Consider the following 20,771-nt stretch of genomic DNA (forward strand, 5'->3'; position numbering starts at 1 on the left):
GATAGAACTTCTTTGAGCTTCCCTTTTTTTTTAATCTGTGAAATTGGGATGATACAAATATAATATAGCTGTTTTAAGGGTTAAACTAGATTATACTTGTAAAAGTACAGAACTTGTCACATGATAAACATTCAATAAATGTTAGCTATCTTTCCCACTCTGGGGTAAAAAGGGTGGATAAAGAGGAAGGATTCTCCACCTGTGGCCAAACATCTAAATATTAATAAATAGGAAAATCCATAGAATACAGGGAATCCTTGCGAGACACACGCATCACTTGATTATCCAGTGGCACAGGACCTGCCCACACACTATCTTTCGTCCAATCACATGGACATCTAAGGTGCAAGCTCTTCCCCTTCTGCACTCCCTCTCGCCCCTACTCCCACCTCCAGCTTCTAGTCCACCTTTCTCGGTTACCTATTCCTCTCTGTCCCGCCCACAGATCGTGGCTTTTCCCCCTCCCTTTCCCGCTTCTTACTTTCCCGCTCCAGTCGCTCTTGGCCAATCGGAAATGTAATTGTCTCATCTTTCCCGACCTTTTAGTGACGTTGCGAGAAATGAGATATTTGATTGGTTTTTCTGGAGAGAAGCCCGCCAATAACAGGCAGACGTTTTTGGTGCAGACGCACAGCTAGTATTTTCGCTGGTGATTGGCTGAAGTGGCCGAGACGCAAAAATGGCTGCGAGCCCTTCTGTAGTCCCTGTGGCTCTGACGACTCCAGTTGTACCTGTCTTGTCAGGGAGCAGCGATTTCTCAAATTTGCGGGAAATTAAAAAGCAACTGCTACTTATTGCCGGCCTTACCCGGGAGCGGGGCCTACTGCACAGTAGCAAATGGTGAGATGTCGGAGTCGGAAGGGACCGGACTTGGATCCTTTGGCCTGGGGGGGCTTGCGGAGCTGATTCAGTTTCGCTGGTGTGTTTCAGGTCCGCGGAGTTGGCCTTCTCCCTCCCGGCGTTGCCTCTAGCCGAGCTGCAGCCTCCTCCGCCTATTACAGAGGTAAGGACTTCTTCAAAGCGAGTACTGAATGACCTGTCACTGGAGGGGAGCAGATCAGACTGCTTAGCAGGAATGTTTGTAGAGGGAATTAAAGCATTTAAAGAACTGGGTGTGGTGTTTGGTTGTTTGGAGCTTGGTCTTGTATGCTATTTTATCTGTGCTTTTGTTGAGCTTTGAAAGATTTGGTGGTGCTCTTACTTAAGCTTGAGAGAATTAGTAAACGGTCCTTAAGATTTCAGCCTTTAAGGGTTTGTAGCCCAACATAGACAGTATTCTTAACCAAAAGAAGGATCGAAGATTTTTACAACAGTGCGAAACAGGCTTTGGATTCAGACAGCTCTGGATTCATATCTCATCCACACTGGTGACTTTTGGCAATTAACCTGAACCATAGTTTCCTCATCTGTGAAGTGCGGGTAATAGTATTTACTTTATGGGACTATTGAGAGAATTAAATGAGATACAAATATACTTTATGTATGGTTTGTAGTACATATGTTTATATAGTCTGTGCAGTGTGAATGCTTTTCATTCTAAGCCATTTTGTTTTTCCTGAAGATGCCATTTCTCGATTCCCCCCGACAGCCTTCCCTCCCCCCGCCGCCCCACACATTTAAAAACAATGACTATTTCCTACTCCAAAAGGTATAATGCAAGTGGGATGGGGCAGGGGAAGTAATAAGCAAATGCTGAATGGATATGAAAAGGCCCACCAGAATCTTAAGCTGAATGGTCACATTTAAGACATGTTGATCCAAGGATGAAGAAACTGAATATTTTTTGTTTTTTAGCTTTGTGCTTGTAATATTGTGGGCAAGAAGGATGAGGAGAATAAAATTATTAAAGTAATTAATCATCTTATCCCTAGAATTTGCAGGGATTGCATATTTTTAACTTAAGCCTTATTTCATTTTTTTTAATGTAGAGAATTATAGCTGTGTTCTATGCTTTTGCAATACTAACTTGTCAAAATTTTCTTGAGGTACAAAAAGTATAAGTAATTGCACAGTATAATGCATTTATGTAGGAATTTAAAAGCCTGGAGAACAAAGAGAATATCAAATATTAATGCCAGACATTGTCCATGACTTTTTCACTTTTTGTTCATATCATATCTGATACTGGCTCCATTTTACAGGGAAGAAGTGAATACTCATGCAAGCTAAGTTACTTTCCCTACTAGTGTCATGAAACAGGAAATCAGGGAGTTAGAATTTCAATCAGATCTCTAACACTAAAGCCTAGGCAGCTTCACACTACATTTAAGAAATAATACACGTTTCTAAGTGTGTTGGTTTATTTTTTAAAATTTTATTTTCCCCCAAACTTTTTAAAAAATACATTTATTTAAATTAGTTTCAAATATACAGTACATTGGTTAGACATCTATAATGTTCATAAAACGATCCCCCCAATTGCTCCCTCCTTCCCCTGGCCCTCCACTTAGCGATCATATTAATGCTAACTGCATTCCCCCCAACTTTTTATTTTGGGTAGGAAAAAAATGTTCTGTGACCTTACTTCATTCATAAACAAACAAACAAACAAATAAACCTATTAGGTTTTTAAGAGAAAAATAATTATCTTTTACATCTTGAAATTAATGAATATGTATCTTTGATTTGAACTTTTGTTGTCCTATTCCCAACCACTTTCATAAATTTGTCTCTTTTCTAGGAGGATGCCCAGGACATGGATGCTTATACCCTGGCCAAAGCCTACTTTGATGTTAAAGAGTATGACCGGGCAGCGCATTTCCTGCATGGCTGCAATAGCAAGAAAGCTTATTTCCTGTATATGTATTCTAGATATCTGGTGAGGGCCATTTACCTTCAGTGAAACATCCACATTTAGAATCAAGTGGAAAAAGTTAAATCTTTTAAATAGTTTAGCAATAGGACATGGTTCTATAGTGTAGCTATTAGCATGTCTTCTTCACACACAGAAGGTCCTGGGTTCGCATCCTAGTGGAGCCACAGTAGTTCATGGTCTGTTGCCATGCCACCCTGAACAAGCCCGATGTCTGATCTTGGAAGCTAAGCAGGTCGGGCCTGGTTAGTACTTGGATGGGAGACTACCTAGGAAGACCAGGTGCTGTAGGCATTAAAAAAAAAAAATAGCAGTAGTCTCCTTGGTGAATGTATTTTAAAAATAACTTAAAAAAATAAAGAAGATATTAGAAATAAAGTAAAAAGAGTGATGGTATGAAAGAAAGGTATTAAACATATTGATAATCATTATTGACAAAGGCGTGGGGCAGTAGACCCCCTATTTTAGAGGTAATTGTTCATACAGCCATTTTGCAAGTCAATTTTGGCAGATTATGTCAACTTGAAATACTATGACCAAATAATTCTACTTAAAGAAACCTGTCCAATGGAAATATTTTAATATGTTCTCAAGCATATGTGTATAGGGATGTTCACTGAAGTATTTTTTGTAATAGTAAAAAAAAAAAAACCTAAAGATCCATCAGTCAAGAAATCCATTGTTAATTCTTGCCTTAAGTATTCTTTCTGTGATGTTACAAAAGGATGCTTTTCCGCTTCAGCAGTCTCTCCACGTTTACTATTCACTTTGCTTTCTACTCTAAGCAAGAGCCTTTCCTTTCTTTCTCTGTTTATTTTTCTATTTATCTGGTGTCAGCATGGACTCAGAGATTCCTATATTTTTAAATGTTTGTAACTCATTATTGTACTTAATTATTTTGGTGCTCAAATTATTCCACATTTGACCAATTGGAGCCCCTAAATAGTTGTTTAAAATTAGTGACCAATAGTTTGTGCTATTTTGATTGAACTTGGCCCGTTAGGTAGAATCAGGCTGCTGGTTTTAGAACAGGTTCAGAATAATCTGCAAAAATACCTATTTGTTAATATTCTCTTACAGTCTGGAGAAAAGAAGAAGGATGATGAAACAGTTGATAGCCTAGGTATGAATTTTTTTCTCTTACTTTTGGATTAAAGCAAGGTTGCACACACAAATGTGTACAGGAGCCAGGCAGTTAATATACATGTATGAAGTGGTCTGAGGAGGACTGTTGCAAATTGGAGAGCACAACTAGCTTGTTTTCACCCAGCTCCAGCTGAGGGCTACCTTATGGTCTGATATTGTCAGAGCTTTATTTCCTTGGCCCTACCCCATTTCTTGCAACCCGAAGCTGGAAGTTCAGATTTTTAGTTGAGGCTTCTGATTTTGAAACATTGGAAACGAATTTAAATTTTTTTAAAAACTGTGTAAACCTAACAAAATATGATTGTAGGCCAGTTATTAGTTGTGCTTTTTGGAATAAAGTAAACGAAGTAAGATATCATTGTTTCTTGAAAGTTCCAGGTGTAATTGGTTGATGCCAAAGGACATACCTAGGTCTCTGAAATGAAGACCAGCAGTCTTAGATCAGAGACTTTGTTTCTTTTCTAGGACCTCTGGAAAAAGGACAAGTGAAAAATGAGGCTCTTAGAGAATTGAGAGTGGAGCTCAGCAAAAAACACCAGGCTCGGGAACTTGATGGATTTGGTCTTTATTTGTAAGTGTTAGAGTAATTTGGAACTTTGTATAACATATTCTTCTGAGTAGAAAAGACATGTTGTAGAGCATTAACTTTTCTTCTGATTGCTTCCTTCTTTCCTAGATATGGTGTTGTGCTTCGAAAACTGGACTTGGTGAAAGAGGCCATTGATGTATTCGTGGAGGCTACTCATGTTTTGCCTTTGCATTGGGGAGCCTGGCTAGAACTCTGTAACTTGATAACAGACAAAGAGATGGTAAATTGAGATGAGCTATGTGAAAAATCCTGTGTTCCAAGCCTTTTATAGTTCTGTAATAATGGGGTGAGGGGAGAGAGGTTTGCTAAGCTTTTTATTATAGCTAGCTCTGCTCTCTTTCTAATCTCTTCTGCTGTTGGGATTTAGGTCTTAATTTGAAAGACAGATGTCTAACTCTTGTTGGGTAGTTGCTATTGGATTTGCATCCAGTTGTACTAGAATATCTTTTTATGTTTATGTTTTCATATTTAAATTTTACTATAACTTGTTATATAGACTAAATGCTGTTAGTTTCTCTCCTAATTCCAAAGATGCTATAGTAAAGGGTTCTGTGATATCAAGGATTATATTAAAACATTTTTAAAGTCTCCTCAGCTCTCATAGGACTCTAAAGATTTGAAGATTTGTCAATTAATGAAATAATTTATAAACTGCAATCATTTCATTAGTTGTTATTAGAGAACATTATCTATAGAGTTTACTTTGCTATTATTCTTCATTAGTTTATGGTAGTGATAACACATTTCCTTTTGTTTGCTTTAAAGAGCCAAAGGCTGATTGATTTCCCCAAATAATGATATGTGCTACTAAATCTGTGTCTGAAATTTTATCTTGGTTTACTTGTATTCCTCTATCTCTAATTGCCTACTGGACTTTCATTGTTTTATCTCTGAACTGAAAATACACAAAACCAAATTTCTCATCTTACCTACCAGATTCTCTTCCTTCCTTCCAACTTGATAGACTCTCATGGGAGTTACTATTTCTTAAGACACCCAGTTTTAAGGCCTCAGAGTCATATTTGTCTCCTTTCTCTTATCTCCCTTTAACAAGTCAATCTCCAGACATTGCCTTGGTTTCCTTCTTGCATCTCTTCTCTTGGTTTTCTTTGCCATATTGATTATCATCTCCAATTTGGTTTTCTTATAAGTAATAGATACTTTCTAATTAGTGTTTCCATTTTTACACTCTCATTTCCATTCTTAAAACACTCATATCATCATGTCATTCTTTTGCAAAAAATTGCAGTGGTTTCCTATTGGATCCCACTTCCTGTTGTACATAGGACCCACTCTACCAGTTCAGCCTTATTTACTAACACAAAGGCTTCTGTTCTCACTGTCTTCACCCACACTCATCATGACCATTTTTCCTCTGTCATTGCCCTTAGCTGGAATGTTGTCTGTTTTCTCTTCCTCCCTTTTTGTTCTATTCAAGTCTCCCCATTTTCAAAGACTCACCTTAAATCCTGTCTTTTCTTTGAAGCCTTTCCCAACTAGGCTATTTCTCTCATTGTATTTGTAGTCCTATTATAACTGAACTTCCCTACGTTCATTATTAGGTGCTCTAATAAAATTTTGGTGATATATCCTTTAGACTGTAAAAATAGTTGTTTGATGTTCATTTGGGAGAGAGGTTAAAGTATATTAAGTGTGTCCCTCTTTCTCCTGCTGCCAGCTGAAGTTCCTGTCTTTGCCAGACACCTGGATGAAAGAGTTTTTCCTGGCTCATATATACACAGAGTTGCAGTTGATAGAGGAGGCCCTGCAAAAGTATCAGAATCTCATTGATGTGGGCTTCTCTAAGAGCTCATATATTGTTTCCCAAATTGCAGTTGCCTATCACAATATCAGAGGTGAGTGAATAAGGACAGTATGAAATACCATCAATCTCTGTAAGTAGCACTGTGTTGCTTTCTGAACTATCTTATTTCTGCAGATATTGACAAAGCCCTCTCTATTTTTAATGAGCTAAGGAAACAAGACCCTTACAGGATTGAAAATATGGACACATTCTCCAACCTTCTTTATGTCAGGGTGAGCTGCTTTACTTGGACTTGATTAAGCTCTTTTGTGCTTTCATCTGGGTTGGAGTGTCACCCAGTTGCATTAGCTACAAGAAAAATAATTTAGGGAGTTCCTTTATCATGCTTAGATTGTCTTTCTCTTTTCTTCTAGAGCATGAAATCTGAGTTAAGTTATCTGGCTCACAACCTTTGTGAGATTGATAAATATCGTGTAGAAACATGTTGTGTAATTGGTAAGAGTCATTTTTTTCCTTTTAAAATTTGTCTTTATTATAAGTCATATAAATGTAAGAATAAAAACAATATGAAAGTGTCAAAGGTAACAAAATTATATACAGTAGAATATGAAAGTTCACTGTAATTCTGCCTCCAAGATTATTTAGAGAACATGACTTCAGAATATTTTTGTGTGTGAATACTAAATTTTGTTCTGCTGCTAACCAGCTGTGTGACCTTTGACCTAAGCTCTCTGTGCTGTAGTTCCTCATTTATAAAGGGATAATAAAAATAGAACTTTCTCTTATTGTAAGGATTAAATAAATTAATAGATACAAAGCTCTTATAATAATGTAAGTTGCCTAGCACATTGCGATCATTGAGTACATTTTAGCTGTTACAACTGGTCAAAAATCTCATTTACTTGATCTGTCCAGAATGTGTTTGTTCTGACTTCCCTAACACCTCCTTTGCCATCCTGAATTCTTTAACAGCTATGATTTATACCCTTGCTACCACTACCCCATTTCTCCTATTCTATTACAAAAGTTAACCTTTGGACACTGTCTAGAGTGTGCTTACTCTTCTGTCTCTGAGTCTGAGTCAGTGGCAGAAACAAAGATATTCTTGTGTAAGACATAAAGTTCTCCATCTTGCTTATTTCCAGATAAACATGAACTTGAATTTGAACTTAAATCATCAGGTATAGGGTGCAGACAATTGTTATAAATTCTTTCTCCCAAATCAAGCTTACAACTAAATCTAGACAGATTTAAAAAAAACATATATGGAGATTTTGTTACTTGGTTTTTACCAAAATGGAGTCATATAGTTTCTCTATAATTTGCTTTTTCCACTTGGCAGTATATCATGATCTCTGCAAGTTAGTATATATACATCTAAACATATCTTTTTATTTAGTTTATTTATGCACATACAGTTTATACATAAAGGAGATTTTTTTGAAATACAGGGTTTTTTTTCCCCCTTTTTGCTTGCTGCTTTGTTCCCTCTTTAAGAAACTTGTGTTAGCATGTTCCATGCCACATAAAAATGTATATACTCATATGTGGGGTTTAATGGGCTCTTTGCTTACAAAAATAGGATTGTATTATATACATTTTTCTGCATTTTACTTTTTTTATTCAATATTTTGTAAATTTCTCTAAGTCTTGATACAGCTTTAATTCTTTTTTAAAAAATAGCTTTATTTTTTAAAAAGAGCTTTACAATAAAATTCACCCACTTTATAGTTCAGTGAAGTTTTAGAAATTTATGCAGTTGTATAACCATACCTATAATCCAGTTTAAAACACTGCATCGCTACAAAAAGTTTCCTTAGGTCTATTTGCAGTCAGTCCCATTCACATCCTCTAGCAGCCACAGATTTGCCTTCTTTTTCTATAGTTTTGCCTTTTCTAGAAATTTCATATAAATGGAATCTTGCAGTAGTTAGGCTTATTGTCTGGCTTCTTTCACTTAGTGGTTTTGAGTTTCATCCATGTAGCATGTATCAATAATTCTTTTCATTGCTGACTAGTATTCCATTGTTATGATATATACCACATTTTGTTTATCCATTTACCAATTGACATAAGATAGATGGCTTTTATATCCTTTCTTCAAATAAAATCTTTCACAGAATCCTAAAATCTTTTACTTCCTCTTTTCAAGACAAATGATTCCTGTGGGGTACCTCCTTAGAGCCCTAGGAATGTAGTTGGAAAACCACCAATCTAAAGCTTACTCTAAAATTTTCTACCCTTTATTAAGAAAATATATGTGTAAATATTACATCTAGATGAAATAAAATGAGGAAAAACTTGCAATGTTAGGAATGTGTGATAGATAGATGATATATATTTCCCAAAGGAATGACGACATTCTCCTTATGTATAATTTGACTTTTCTGCAAGGACTTTTGGGGAATGGGTTATGGTTTCATGCCCACTGTGAAATGCTGTCCATTTTAGTGGACTTTTATTTTCACCTTTCTAGTGTTTTTTATATATATATATTATACACACACACACACACACACACACATATATATATATATTGTTTTTCAATCAGGCAATTATTATAGTTTGCGTTCTCAGCACGAGAAAGCAGCCTTATATTTCCAGAGAGCCTTGAAATTGAATCCTCGCTATCTTGGGGCCTGGACGTTGATGGGACATGAGTACATGGAAATGAAGAACACATCTGCTGCTATTCAGGCTTATAGGTGAGCTTCTAGCTGGAGGGTGGGGGTTGGTGAGGTGGAGTAGGTTGCTGTGATGCTAAGAGCATCTATTGAGCCTATGAGTTGCTAACCTTGATTCTGCCCTCTTAGCAGTCTCTCTTCCATTTCTTAGACATGCCATTGAGGTCAATAAGCGAGACTACAGAGCCTGGTATGGCCTTGGGCAGACCTATGAAATCCTTAAGATGCCATTTTATTGCCTTTATTATTACAGACGGGCCCACCAACTTCGGTAAGTCTGGCCACGTGATGATGTGTTTGTTGTGGGAAGGGCTGATACTTTTATTTCTCTTTTGACGGCCACTCAGTTGCTTACTGGTGGGTAATATACACAGTATGGATACACTGGACAAAAGGATGGTTCATGTTCTGGATGAAGGAGCAAGACCGTGTGAGATTTCGTGTGCTAGTCACAGTGTCATGCAATTTAAAACTTAGAAATTGTTTATTTCTGCAATATTTCATTTAATATTTATGGACCACACTTGACTGTGGTAACAAACTATGGAAAGTGAAACCATGGATAAGTGGAGACACACTGTAGCAATGGTGGTTGATGGTGGTTCTTCAGGGGATGACTTAAGTCTTTGCTCAGACTGCCTATTTCCATTCTTTTAGGCCCAATGATTCTCGTATGCTGGTTGCTTTAGGAGAATGTTATGAAAAACTCAATCAACTAGTGGAAGCCAAAAAGGTATCTGAAATTGGATCCTGGAGAATTTAAATGGAAATCTGCTTTTTGGATGAAAAATTGGGCTATCTGCGCTCTAAGTTTCCTTCATTTTGATATATCTACATAGGGAAATCTGAATATTTAGAGGTGCATAGGCAAAAAAGCAAAGTCGGGGTGATATCATGGGAAGGTCAGTATATAACCTGGACCTATCAGATTTAGTAAAACTTCCTTGCATCCTACAAGGCTAATAGGACCTGAACCTTTATGCGATTAGTCATGGCACGTGGGGCAATGGTCAAGGTGACTAGTTTATTTTTTTTTGACAGTGTTATTGGAGAGCTTACGCTGTGGGAGATGTGGAGAAAATGGCTCTGGTGAAACTGGCAAAGTGAGTGAAAGGAGTGAAATGCTATTGATATTTCTGTTGGCTTCTCTGGTATGGTGGGTTCTGCATGCACTAGAGCGTCCTAGCCATCATCTAACATGAGTGTGGGATGTAGCAGGGTATAAGAATACTGATCTGGAAATTTAACCATCTTGACTTGAGAGAATGCCACTTGTCTTTGAAGGGGGAATTGCTTTCCTTTTAGGCAAGAGGTCAGGAATGAATTGAAAGAAATGAAATATTCAGGTCAGAGCAGTCTAGGAAAACTAAGTACTAATCTCCTAATAAGGATCAGGAAAATAAGGAATAACTCAAATAGTAGGCAAAGAGGTTCTTAAATGCAATTTCATTCATGCCAGTTTTCTGGATTCTTAGAAAAAAATCTAAATTGCTCGGTATCTTTTTAATCTCACTCAGTGTATTACCAGAGAATTTTTTGCAAAAATGTATTATGTAGCTTAAGTATTTACTAACACTCCCTCCATCACCAGTAACAGAGTAATGATTCCAAGTTTTGATAAAATAACCATCACATCTGGGCACTAATACTATTCTGGTGTGCCATATATGTCAAAATTTGTATTTGTCCTTTTTTGATCTTAGTCATGTGCTTTTATTTTTTATCACTACCTGGCTTTGAGATCTGATTTGTACTTATAGGACCAATTTCTTTTGTAGGCTTCATGAACAGTTGACTGAGTCAGAACAGGCTGCCCAGTGTTACATCAAATATATCCAAGATATCTATTCCTGCGGGGTATGTGTCATGAGCATGAGAACTGGGTTGCCAGTCTTATTCTTATCACCTCAGTCATTCCTGCTTTCCCTTTCTAGGAAATAGTGGAACACTTGGAGGAAAGCACTGCTTTTCGCTATCTGGCCCAGTACTATTTTAAATGCAAGCTGTGGGATGAAGCTTCAACTTGTGCCCAAAAGTGTTGTGCATTCAATGATGTGAGTATCAATTCTTTAATAAAGGGTTTGGAGTCTAGGCTCCAACATATGTTTACCATGATCTAGGGTAGAAGGTGGATAAGAAGGTAAGTGGAAAGGCTACTTTGATCTGTGGAACTTATTTATCAGTATTTTAGAACCTATTTATTACAATAGCCTTGGACATATTTTGAAACAGTTGCCTTTGTTTCAGACCCGGGAAGAAGGTAAAGCCTTGCTCCGGCAAATCCTGCAGCTTCGGAACCAAGGGGAGACTCCTTCCACTGAGATGCCTGCTCCCTTTTTCCTCCCTGCTTCACTGTCTGCTAACAACACTCCCACACGCAGAGTTTCTCCACTCAACCTCTCTTCAGTCACACCATAGTGGCTACTTTCAAGCTGGCACATTGCCAGACCCAATATTAAGCCTTATCTCCAAGTAAAAAATAGCCATGTCTGTTCTTCCAAGGACCTTAGCTCTTTGACTAGATGGAAAACAGTTCCTTGGGGAGTTTATAGAATCACCTTTAGAGCAGACTGACAGAATAATTCTGGCAGGAATATTGTCTTTTGTCAGTTAGAAGCACTTCTATCGTCCTTCTGTTCAGGGTGGCTACAGATCTTGGACTCATTCCCAGATACCCCACCCACCCCACTGCAAAACATCTCTTTAATAGCACTTTAGCAAAGGCAAAGCTACAGGAACAAAGTTTTAATGCTGCTAGGAGTGGAATGAGATTTCTTTTAGAGGGGCAAGGAAAGGAGAAAAGTCTGCCACTTTACCCTCTGTTGGCAGTAGGGGCACTAAATGATAGACAAGACCTTGTCATTCTTGGATTTGCTGAGCGTGACTATTTTGATGTCAGAGATTGGGTTTAAAGGGAGTGAAGCTATATATTTGTTTTTACTCTAGGGAGACATTCTTCCAAAACATGGTTTTGAAGTCTCCTGGAAGCTTTCAAATTGGAAGTGTACTAGAGTTGAATAATAGAAGGCAAAAGATGTCTACAGCTATCTATACCCCTACTAAAGCAAAGCAAGGAGACAGGATTATAGATTATTTCATGGATATATGGGAATGATAACTTTTGTGATTGTATACTCACTTCAAGCTGATCTAATACTTTTGATGTAATTGTTTAATTTTTTCCCTCTATCTCATACAGAGTATTTTTTCAGCCTTTATCTGATTAGACAAGATAAAGGGAATCATTCTTGGCTGTGCTCTTAGTTTTCAGGCCTGTGCATGTGTATTCAGTAGGAGATATGCTATAATATCTACTGTAATGAATTTGTACAGTAGATGCTATGGATTATTGAGTTCAGGGCCTAGCCTTTCTTTGTTCGTTTCCAGAAGTTTATTACCATTCACCTCTTAAAGTATGACACTTCATTTTAAATTAAGGAAGATTTAGAATATCTAATGTCTTGAATTCATTTCTTACCAAGTTTTCTTAGGTTGTAGTACACTAGTTGCTCTCTGTTGTCATTCCTGTACAGGGTTCCCATGAGCCTGAATGATGTTTGATTTACAACTTTTCTGCCCTTTTATAATTTGTTTTAATGATTTTGCTAAATTTGGAATTCAAATAAAACCGTGAACAATACCTTTATTTAATATAACTTTTTTGTGTGCATAGAAACCATTTAAGTAGAAAAGCATGAGATTACATAGGTGATTATATTACACAAGGGGGAGGGAGAAACACCTAGTGTCTGAATATTGCATTCTGGATAGAGTTCAGGTACATGGTAAAGCTTAAAAAGAGACCTATTTCTTAAGCTGAGCAGCTGACCCACCTCAAGTCAATGAGTGCTCACTCCTTCCCCAGAGCCTTAGTATTTTTTACCAAAAGGCCCAGATTTGAGCAAAGGAGAGCGCCGTGAGCGCAGGATCCGGGCATAAGGGCTGCAGTCTGTTGAGCTTTGGCAGGTGGGTGTTCGGGGAAGTAAGTTTCGAAGAAATGGTTTTTTCCCTGGGGGCTGTTGGTTTGGTTGCTGGTTTTCCTGGTTGGTGCCAAGGCGCTTTTTAGTAGAAGCCTGGCCTTGGAGTTTTAGCACGGTATGATACTGCTCTGCAATGCATGCTGCCTTCTTTCGAAGGTCCAGTTTTACTAGCATCATGTTATTCTGCAGCTCAGCCAGGGTCTGATCCTGAGGAAGATCAATAAAGTTATAGAAAACATTTATGTCTGGTATACCAGAGAAACAAAATGGCAAAGTAATACATGCCATCCACTCACTAGTAGTTACAACAGTGTTTATAAAGATATAAAGATTAACTCTTTAAGATCAGATTTTGTAATTGAATAAGGGGTATTTTCTTTAAGACCTAAACAAACATCATTGGATATAATGACATTTTCTAACACAAGGTGATATGAGCTTGAATTTTACTTAACCTCCTCAGTTCCTAGATCAAAATTAAGTGCTGTATTTAGTTTAAGGCATTTTAACAAATATATTTTAATATCTCTAGAATCAGGATATATTTACTGACAACAAATGTCATAACTTAATTGTTAGACTTTTGTCTTAGTGGTACATGAAATAATGGTTTCTTACAATCTAAGTGTCTTGGATGAAATGTGATACTATCTACCTCCCCAGGGTTAAAAACGAGAAAATGCCTATAAATTAGCACAGCATCTTGTACTTCGTAACTGGTTATTTTTATTTTGCAAAAGGAGTTTCCCTTACTCTAAGATTAGCCTAAAAATCTTTACCTTTCTCTTCTCCTCATTTCTGTTCCCACATATACTCTGGCATGGGCTGATGGGAGAGGGGGGAGTATATAAGCTGCCCTAACCTGTTTGATTAAGATGTCATCACAAGTGGTCAAGGCTTGACGAAGTTTTCCTGCTCCAGTGCTGTGGCAACAGGCTCTTTCTGCTGACTGGAGAGACTCACCAAGTTTCTGAAGCTCTGTTCGCAGCAGCCTTATATTCTGAAAAAGGAGTAGTAGTAACCAAATGGTGGCCGATATCAACCAGAATAATGATCTGGAGGGGTCAGATAGCCATTTGAAAAGAGGTAAAATTAGAAAGGCTAAGTAGCCAAATGAAGTAGCCACTCACCAGGACTATGCATAAAAACATCCTCATGTGAACCAGGAATATAGTGTGGGAATTTGCCTTAGCTAAGAGCTTTGGTAATAGGGAAAGGTGATTACCTTCTGGCCCTCCTCTAACTTCTTGTCCACATCAGTGGTGAAGTGCTTGGCAGAGGGTGGTGGTTCTAACATTTTCTGATACTTTTGCAGCTCTAAGAGAAGGAAACATGAAACTTCAATGCATAGGCTTACATCTTTAACTGAATTAACAGTAGCTCATAGCAAATATGCAAAGTGAGGCCACTGTGCATCCTAGGGTGTAAGGTCAGGGGGAATGTAACTTAGAGTTAAGGAAATTATCTTAGAGTTGGTGTCAGAAGGCCCAAGTTAGGAGAATAGTTCTGAGTCACTGTTATGCTTCCTGCCCTCTCTAACTTCCTCACCTTCAGTGGTGGAGTTTAGCTCTGCTCTGCACTGATCCAGCTTAGCTTTAACCTCCTGGAGCTGCTGGGTGGAGGCAGAAGTTGCCAACCTTTGTGACCGCCGCAGTAGGGATAATTCAGACCCTGATTGTTGATGGGCCACTGGCTGTTGTCTGGCTTCCTTCAAGAGAGCTTCTAGCTCTTCAATCTTCTCATCCCGTTCCTATGAGGGAAGCAGAGGGCACGATTCCACCCAGAGGCAGACAAATATGGCAGAAACAGATGACTGAATAATGAACAAAACCTTCCTTCATACTTATGCCTTGAAAGCCTGTTTTTTTTAACACTTATACCATTTCCTGGCCAACCAAACCCTTAATTCACCAAACATAGACTGACACAAAGCATTAAGGATACTAGAGAAAAGTAAGTTACACATTCCTATCCCTACCAGTTTATAAAAGCTGTTTACCTCAGGCAACAGGAATCCAAGTAGTCAGTGGGGCTGGTTCAAGGCAACTTACCTGAAGCTCTTCTTGGTAAAAATTTGTCAGTGACTCCTTGAGGATCTTTAGTTTCTCTTCATACATTTCCTCTAAAAGTTCCTTTTGGGTATCTAAATGTTCACTGTCAGGAAGAAAAGAAACGAGTGAAGATTCTGAGGAGTGAGCTTACAGGACAGATCTTGAGGAACAACTCTGTCCTAGTCCCTACTTCCCACCCTCTAGACCAAGAGGGGTCACTCAGCTGGTACCTGCACCACTGTTCGCGTTGTTGCATCTGCTCCACCATCTCATTGCAAATTTCATCACGAAGCTGCATCTCCAGCTGCAACTTTTCCTGCCGTTCTTTCAAAAGCAGCGCTTTCATGGCTTCCACTACCTGTAGAAGCTCCTAGGAGGTACACACAGGTCAGAAGTTATCAGATGGCCATATCCCAAAAAGGCAAGCCCACCTGGAAGGCAGCATGGGAAATGTGTAGCTATTAAGCTGTTGCACCAAAGCTTTCTTGCATCCCTACCTCTTTGCCATACATGGAGATGTCAGCTTCATTTTCAATGTCATTATCAAGACCTAGGTCTGTCTTAGTTCCTGTCTCTGAGCTGGGAGATGCTCTCAGACTGTGTTCCTTGATGAATGAATGAAGCGATGGGAATCCCAGTTGCACAGGTGGAGCATGCACAAGCTAGCAGGGGAAAAAAATCTTAATTGAATCCATAACTAGTTCCTAGTAGCATTCAAAAATAAAAGTACCAATTGAAAGTGAGTACAACCATCACATGTACACTACACCTTCTTACCTGGCTGGCAATGGCTGAGAACTTAGCCACATGAAGGGTCTCATCATAGGTAGAGGCACAGGGATTTACATTGACAATCATGCAGGAACGACCTCGGCCCGTGAAGAAGCCTTGAAACACTCGAGTCAACTTGCTGTCACGGAAAGGAACCAGATTCTGCTTTGACCTGGCAGGGAATCAGAATAGAGCTATGAGCAGAATTCCACCCCTTGGGATATCCTAGCACCATCCTCAGTGACCAGGAAGTTTCTTAGTAAATTGCCGAACTCCAAGCTATCCCAGCCCATGGCTCATAGTCAGAAGCTCACCGGTTCTGCTGGTTTTGGCGCAGGGCAGAAATACAGCGGCCCAGGGTGTGCAGAGAAGTGTTAATGTTTCCTGCTTCCTTCAGCCGCTCACCATTCTTCTGATCTTTGCAGCGCTCTGAGCCAGCCAGATCACAGAGTGACAACCTTGAATGATGGACAGGATATGACATATGGGCCCATGTTATGAGCCTTCCATCCTTTCATATACTTCTGGGGGAGGGGAAGAGAAGGACCCGCCAAGAATCTCTCTACCCAAGGAAGGAGAACAAGAATCTAATGGAAGTGATTCTTCTGAGGGTCTCCCCTGCTCCCTCCCTCCACTACCATTTAAGGCCAAAACGCCCAAATTCCTAAATACAAAAACTTACTCGCTGATCTTGGGGACTATATCCCCTTCCCCTTGAAGGTGCAGGATCCGAATGGAAAAGATGCTGTGACTAAAGTTAATTTGAAGAAGAGAAAAATCATTGTACATTTTCCACTCCTAGGTAGAAGATTAATATTTCCTGGAACACAGTGAAGACTTTACTCTCACAACCCACTCACCTACGACTAGAGTTCTGGTTCAGGTGGGTGCTGGCAAAGCTCTGGTTTTTACGACCCACTTTCAGGAGTTTCCAGGCCTCCTCAGCATCCTGAACATGAATCCAATTGAGATCTGAGGCCAAGGAGAGAAGAACATACATAAGGTGGGAGCACCTAACTCTTTCTAGTTTCTCCCCTAATCCTCTCCAGGGTTCATGCCAGCCTCTCTGCTTTCCCATACCTTTCACATAGGGATTGCCATTCTGGTCCTCACACAGCCGCAGAGTTTGCCTCTTGCGCTGTTGGCTAGGTGGTTCTAACAGATCATAAAGCAGTTCATTGTAGATCTCAAAGAAGGAGATCCAGATGGAGAAGTGAATGTCCACAGGGACATTTACAGGGACAGTGTCTGGCTGTGCCCATCGGTGACTTGTTTCTGAAAAAGAAGCAAATATACAGGGCATCGACTCAAGAGAAGTCAATCTCCCCTTAGGACCTTGGAAGGCAGAGCTCAGGTTGCAACCTCCGGTCTGTTGTTGCGAGCTCTGGCAGCTTCTGGGAGCAGGGAGTGGGTTCCTACTATTACTTGGCATGGAGCCCAGTCACGGTACGTACCATCTAGCTGGCTACTGCTGGTGAACTGACTGGTGGAGGAGAGCCCAGCAATGCCACTGTCAAAGCTGGTGCTGGTACCCATCCGACTTTCAATATAGACACTCCTCTTCAGGGAGGTAGAAAGCTCTTCCTGAGGGATCCAGGAAGAAAATAAGTATAAAACTTTCCAGAGATTTATCCCTGTATCCTTGCCTCTGTGGACACTCACACTTTACCTCTTGGAGGCCTCCATTTAACAGGACCAGTTTCTTCATTTCCTCCTGTCGGACCTGCTTGCTGTCAAGCCAGATTACCTCATTGGAGAGCAAGGGCTTTAGATCAGGTATTGGATGAAGTTGGCCCTGGAGACTATTGAAGATCAGAGCCAGGGACCGTGGCAGGATCCCTCCATCCTTGATGGTACCTAGAGGCATGTGAAGGATGGGATAGCTGAGGTAAGTGGTCTTCTCCCCTAAATGACAGCATCAAAATGCAAAGACAATACCATTACAAGCCAATCAGCAGTCCTGTGAGGCCTACTACTCACCTTGAATTGTGTGGGTTTTCCCTGAGTTGGTGACTCCATACGTATAGATAAGCCAGTTCTGCCCTTTGAGTACGTCCTTTACCATCTCCTTCACAGTCAGGTTGAAGAAGGATGCTTGTCCCACTTCTGGCCCAAAAATCTAGAGACAGACCCAGTTTCTCAGAGGCCCATCCTTCATCTCCCACCTGCCTCCTATGCAGAGCTAGCAGATGCATCTCTTCCTGGGTGATTGGCTCTGGACAATACTGAAGCAGCTTCTTCCTACAGTTCTGCTAGATGCTCCCTAAAGATTCAACCACCCACTGCCAGTCCATCTTTCATCCAAATTAATAAATACCTAAGGAATGCTATGTCCTAAGTCCAATGCTGGACACACAATATGGCAACATAATGGTCACAAGCATAGGCTTTAGAGATAGATGGACCTAGATTAAAATCTTAACTCTACTGACTAGCTATATTACCTTTAACAACGTTACCTTCACTGAGCGACAGTATCCTTGTCAGGAAAATAGGAACAATAAAAAAAAAAAATAATAGAGTTGTTGGAACTTAATGCACATTAATTACTTGACACACTGACTAGCTTTTAAAAAGGGTCCTCCAAATTGCAGACGTGCATATATAAGGAACTCACAATCAAGTTAAAACCTTTCCCTCTAAAGAGGGATTAAAACCCCCTACATGTACCTCCATACCTGGGAAAAGGTGAACCTATGGGTGGCTTGGCCAATTCCCCGCTCATTGCTCTTCTGGGCAAAGGAGTCTTTGGGTGCCTGTAGAACAAGGGTCTCCATATTCTCAATATGGACACAACCCTAAGAAGGGGGAAAACACAGTTGACACAGAAGGAAACATTCCTGCGAACCTCCTCTGTATTGCATCATTCCACCTTAAACCCTCCCTCAGAAACTCACCTGATCCTCTTGCCGTTCCAACTCTGAAGGTAACAGGGGCCTGACCCTCAGGTATACTTTCACCTTCTCCGTACTATCCTCAGATGGAACCTATGGCAGAATTCCAGGCCAGAACTATGGATTAATCTCAGCAGCTACCTCTGAGCAGATGAGCAGGCACAGCAGTTTCTGGGAATCATGCTAACACTACCCTCTTTCCACCTTAAATGTCTCTCTACAGCTACTCTTTGGTTCCATAATCATTCCAACTCACATGAACCTTTTCACTACTTTATCACCTTCCCTGTCTCTTTAGTACCCTGCAAACCTGGTTTATCACACCAGTTATCTGAATTAGAACTGGTTGACTGGTATGAAAATCAGCATGTGATATTGCAGTAAAGAACAGTAGTTAAGTGCCTTGGAGGCAGACACACCTGAATTTGAGTCCCAATTCCATCATTTGATAATAGGAGAGAGACCTTGAACAAGTTTTTAAAATTCTTTTTTGCCTCACTTTCCTCATCTGTAGAATGGGGTTAATAATAGTAGCCACCTCATTCTTTCAACAGACATTTGGAGATCTACTTACTATGGCCCAGGAACTCTAAGAGGCTCAGGTGGTCCGTAGTGAGAGACATTATCAAGGCTTTTGCTCTCATGAGACTTTCTCTATAAAAGAGGAGACTTTGAGTGGATTTGTTCTCAACCAGGGCCATTCCCTCCCAAAGAATATTTAGCAATGTCACAAGTGGGAAGGTGCTACTAACATTTAGTGGGTGCACAGGACAGGTCCCTATAACAATGATCTGGTTCCATATATTAGTAATGAGAAAGGCCAGCCTAGCTGAAAGAAAGGTTCCATAAATGGAAGCTATGGTTGATATTTAAAACCCGAAGGTACATCCCACCTACTTAATGACAGTATGATTTTGTGCAAATCCTTTAATGTGTCTGGGCTTCGTGGTGAAGGAGAGATAATTATTATCCCTCCCTCATAGGATTAGCTGATAGAATGCACTTGAGGGTACTCCATTAATGAAATGTAGCAATAGTTCTTATGAACACACAACTCTACATTTTTTACTTGCCATGCTTTTAATTTTGAATTGATCTCTTAGACCCTCAGAATTCCTAGTGACCTCATGCTATTCTGAATGGGCAACTAGTAGTCTGAGGATATTACTTTCTGCTCCCAAGCCACCCTCCAACTCCTTTACCTGCTGCTTGTCTTCCAAGGAGGTAGAGATTACAGAGCAGTCGGATAGCAGGTCCTTGCGTACCACAGACCCCAAATCTGCAGCTGTGGATTCAAACATGGGGGAGACTACAACTTCCTCATCTGAAAGCAAGCCGGCTGGAGGAGAAAGGATCCCTCGCGACATGACAGCAGGGCAGCTTAGGTCTAAAAGGAGACAAGAGTGGGTAAGGGAGGAGAACCTTAAGGGACAGAGGGGGCTTCAAATCCTAGGTAAAAAACAATTCCCTTGCCCCAGAACACCGTGGTCTTGCTGCCTGAATTCATACTCCCTCTCTCACTACCAGCAGAGGGGAAGGGGATGAGAGGAGTTAAACATTTAATCCAGTCTGAGGCGGCATTTCCGACCGCGAACAGGAGCGAACAAATACTTGGCTTCAACAGCAGGTCACGCTCCAAGTAGGGTGCCTCGTCCTCCGGTGTTGTAGAGGTGGTGTCAGTAGCCCTAGGCTCTTTCTCCAACCTCGGCCCCAGGCCCACAATGAGGACAGAGGTATTAGGAAAAATAGGGATAGAGGCAGCTCGGTCTTCTGAAATTCTATTTCACACCAGCTGAGCTCCGGCACAGCTGTACACTCACCCAAAGATGTGACACTTATTCCACCTCCGATACCGGCCCACTTGCACCCTGCAGCCGAATCCGGACTTCTGCCGACTGAGAGCACCACTCCGCCCACGAGTTGCACCTTTGTTACCGATACAATGTTTTAAATTACGCGCTGCGTTCCTTCCGCCAATCAGATAGCAAAGCCTGCAGCTACCAATCAGAGCAAGGAATTGGGGGTGGGGAGCGAGACTGGGAGACGGTTTTTTCTGGTTTGACCTTTCCACTCTAATGT

At 40.2% G+C, this 20,771-nt stretch overlaps 2 protein-coding genes across 2 annotated transcripts; one reads left to right on the top strand and one right to left on the bottom strand.

The window, feature by feature from the left end:
• The first annotated feature begins 652 nt into the window (after window positions 1-652).
• CDC23 (cell division cycle 23) lies at window positions 653-12,636 on the top strand. Its single transcript, XM_016160656.2, has 16 exons — window positions 653-840; window positions 931-1,003; window positions 2,681-2,818; window positions 3,893-3,935; window positions 4,424-4,529; window positions 4,635-4,767; window positions 6,226-6,403; window positions 6,487-6,584; window positions 6,726-6,807; window positions 8,864-9,017; window positions 9,148-9,267; window positions 9,654-9,729; window positions 10,038-10,099; window positions 10,775-10,853; window positions 10,931-11,050; window positions 11,244-12,636. Exons 1-16 carry the CDS (start codon window positions 680-682, stop codon window positions 11,412-11,414), a joined length of 1,794 nt encoding a protein of 597 aa, XP_016016142.1. The 5' UTR covers window positions 653-679; the 3' UTR covers window positions 11,415-12,636.
• Window positions 12,614-20,661, bottom strand: KIF20A (kinesin family member 20A). Its single transcript, XM_016160655.2, has 19 exons — window positions 20,513-20,661; window positions 19,895-20,079; window positions 18,696-18,785; window positions 18,477-18,596; window positions 17,779-17,917; window positions 17,468-17,655; window positions 17,253-17,382; window positions 16,879-17,073; window positions 16,659-16,770; window positions 16,481-16,549; window positions 16,113-16,256; window positions 15,805-15,970; window positions 15,525-15,689; window positions 15,258-15,397; window positions 15,028-15,130; window positions 14,525-14,726; window positions 14,202-14,293; window positions 13,839-13,976; window positions 12,614-13,183 (listed from the first exon to the last, which is right to left on the bottom strand). Exons 2-19 carry the CDS (start codon window positions 20,057-20,059, stop codon window positions 12,866-12,868), a joined length of 2,676 nt encoding a protein of 891 aa, XP_016016141.2. The 5' UTR covers window positions 20,060-20,079; window positions 20,513-20,661; the 3' UTR covers window positions 12,614-12,865.
• Between the last annotated feature and the right edge of the window lie 110 nt (window positions 20,662-20,771).

This window comes from Rousettus aegyptiacus, unplaced genomic scaffold, assembly GCF_014176215.1.
Source record: "Rousettus aegyptiacus isolate mRouAeg1 unplaced genomic scaffold, mRouAeg1.p scaffold_m13_p_7, whole genome shotgun sequence".
Classification (NCBI taxonomy): domain Eukaryota; kingdom Metazoa; phylum Chordata; class Mammalia; order Chiroptera; family Pteropodidae; genus Rousettus; species Rousettus aegyptiacus.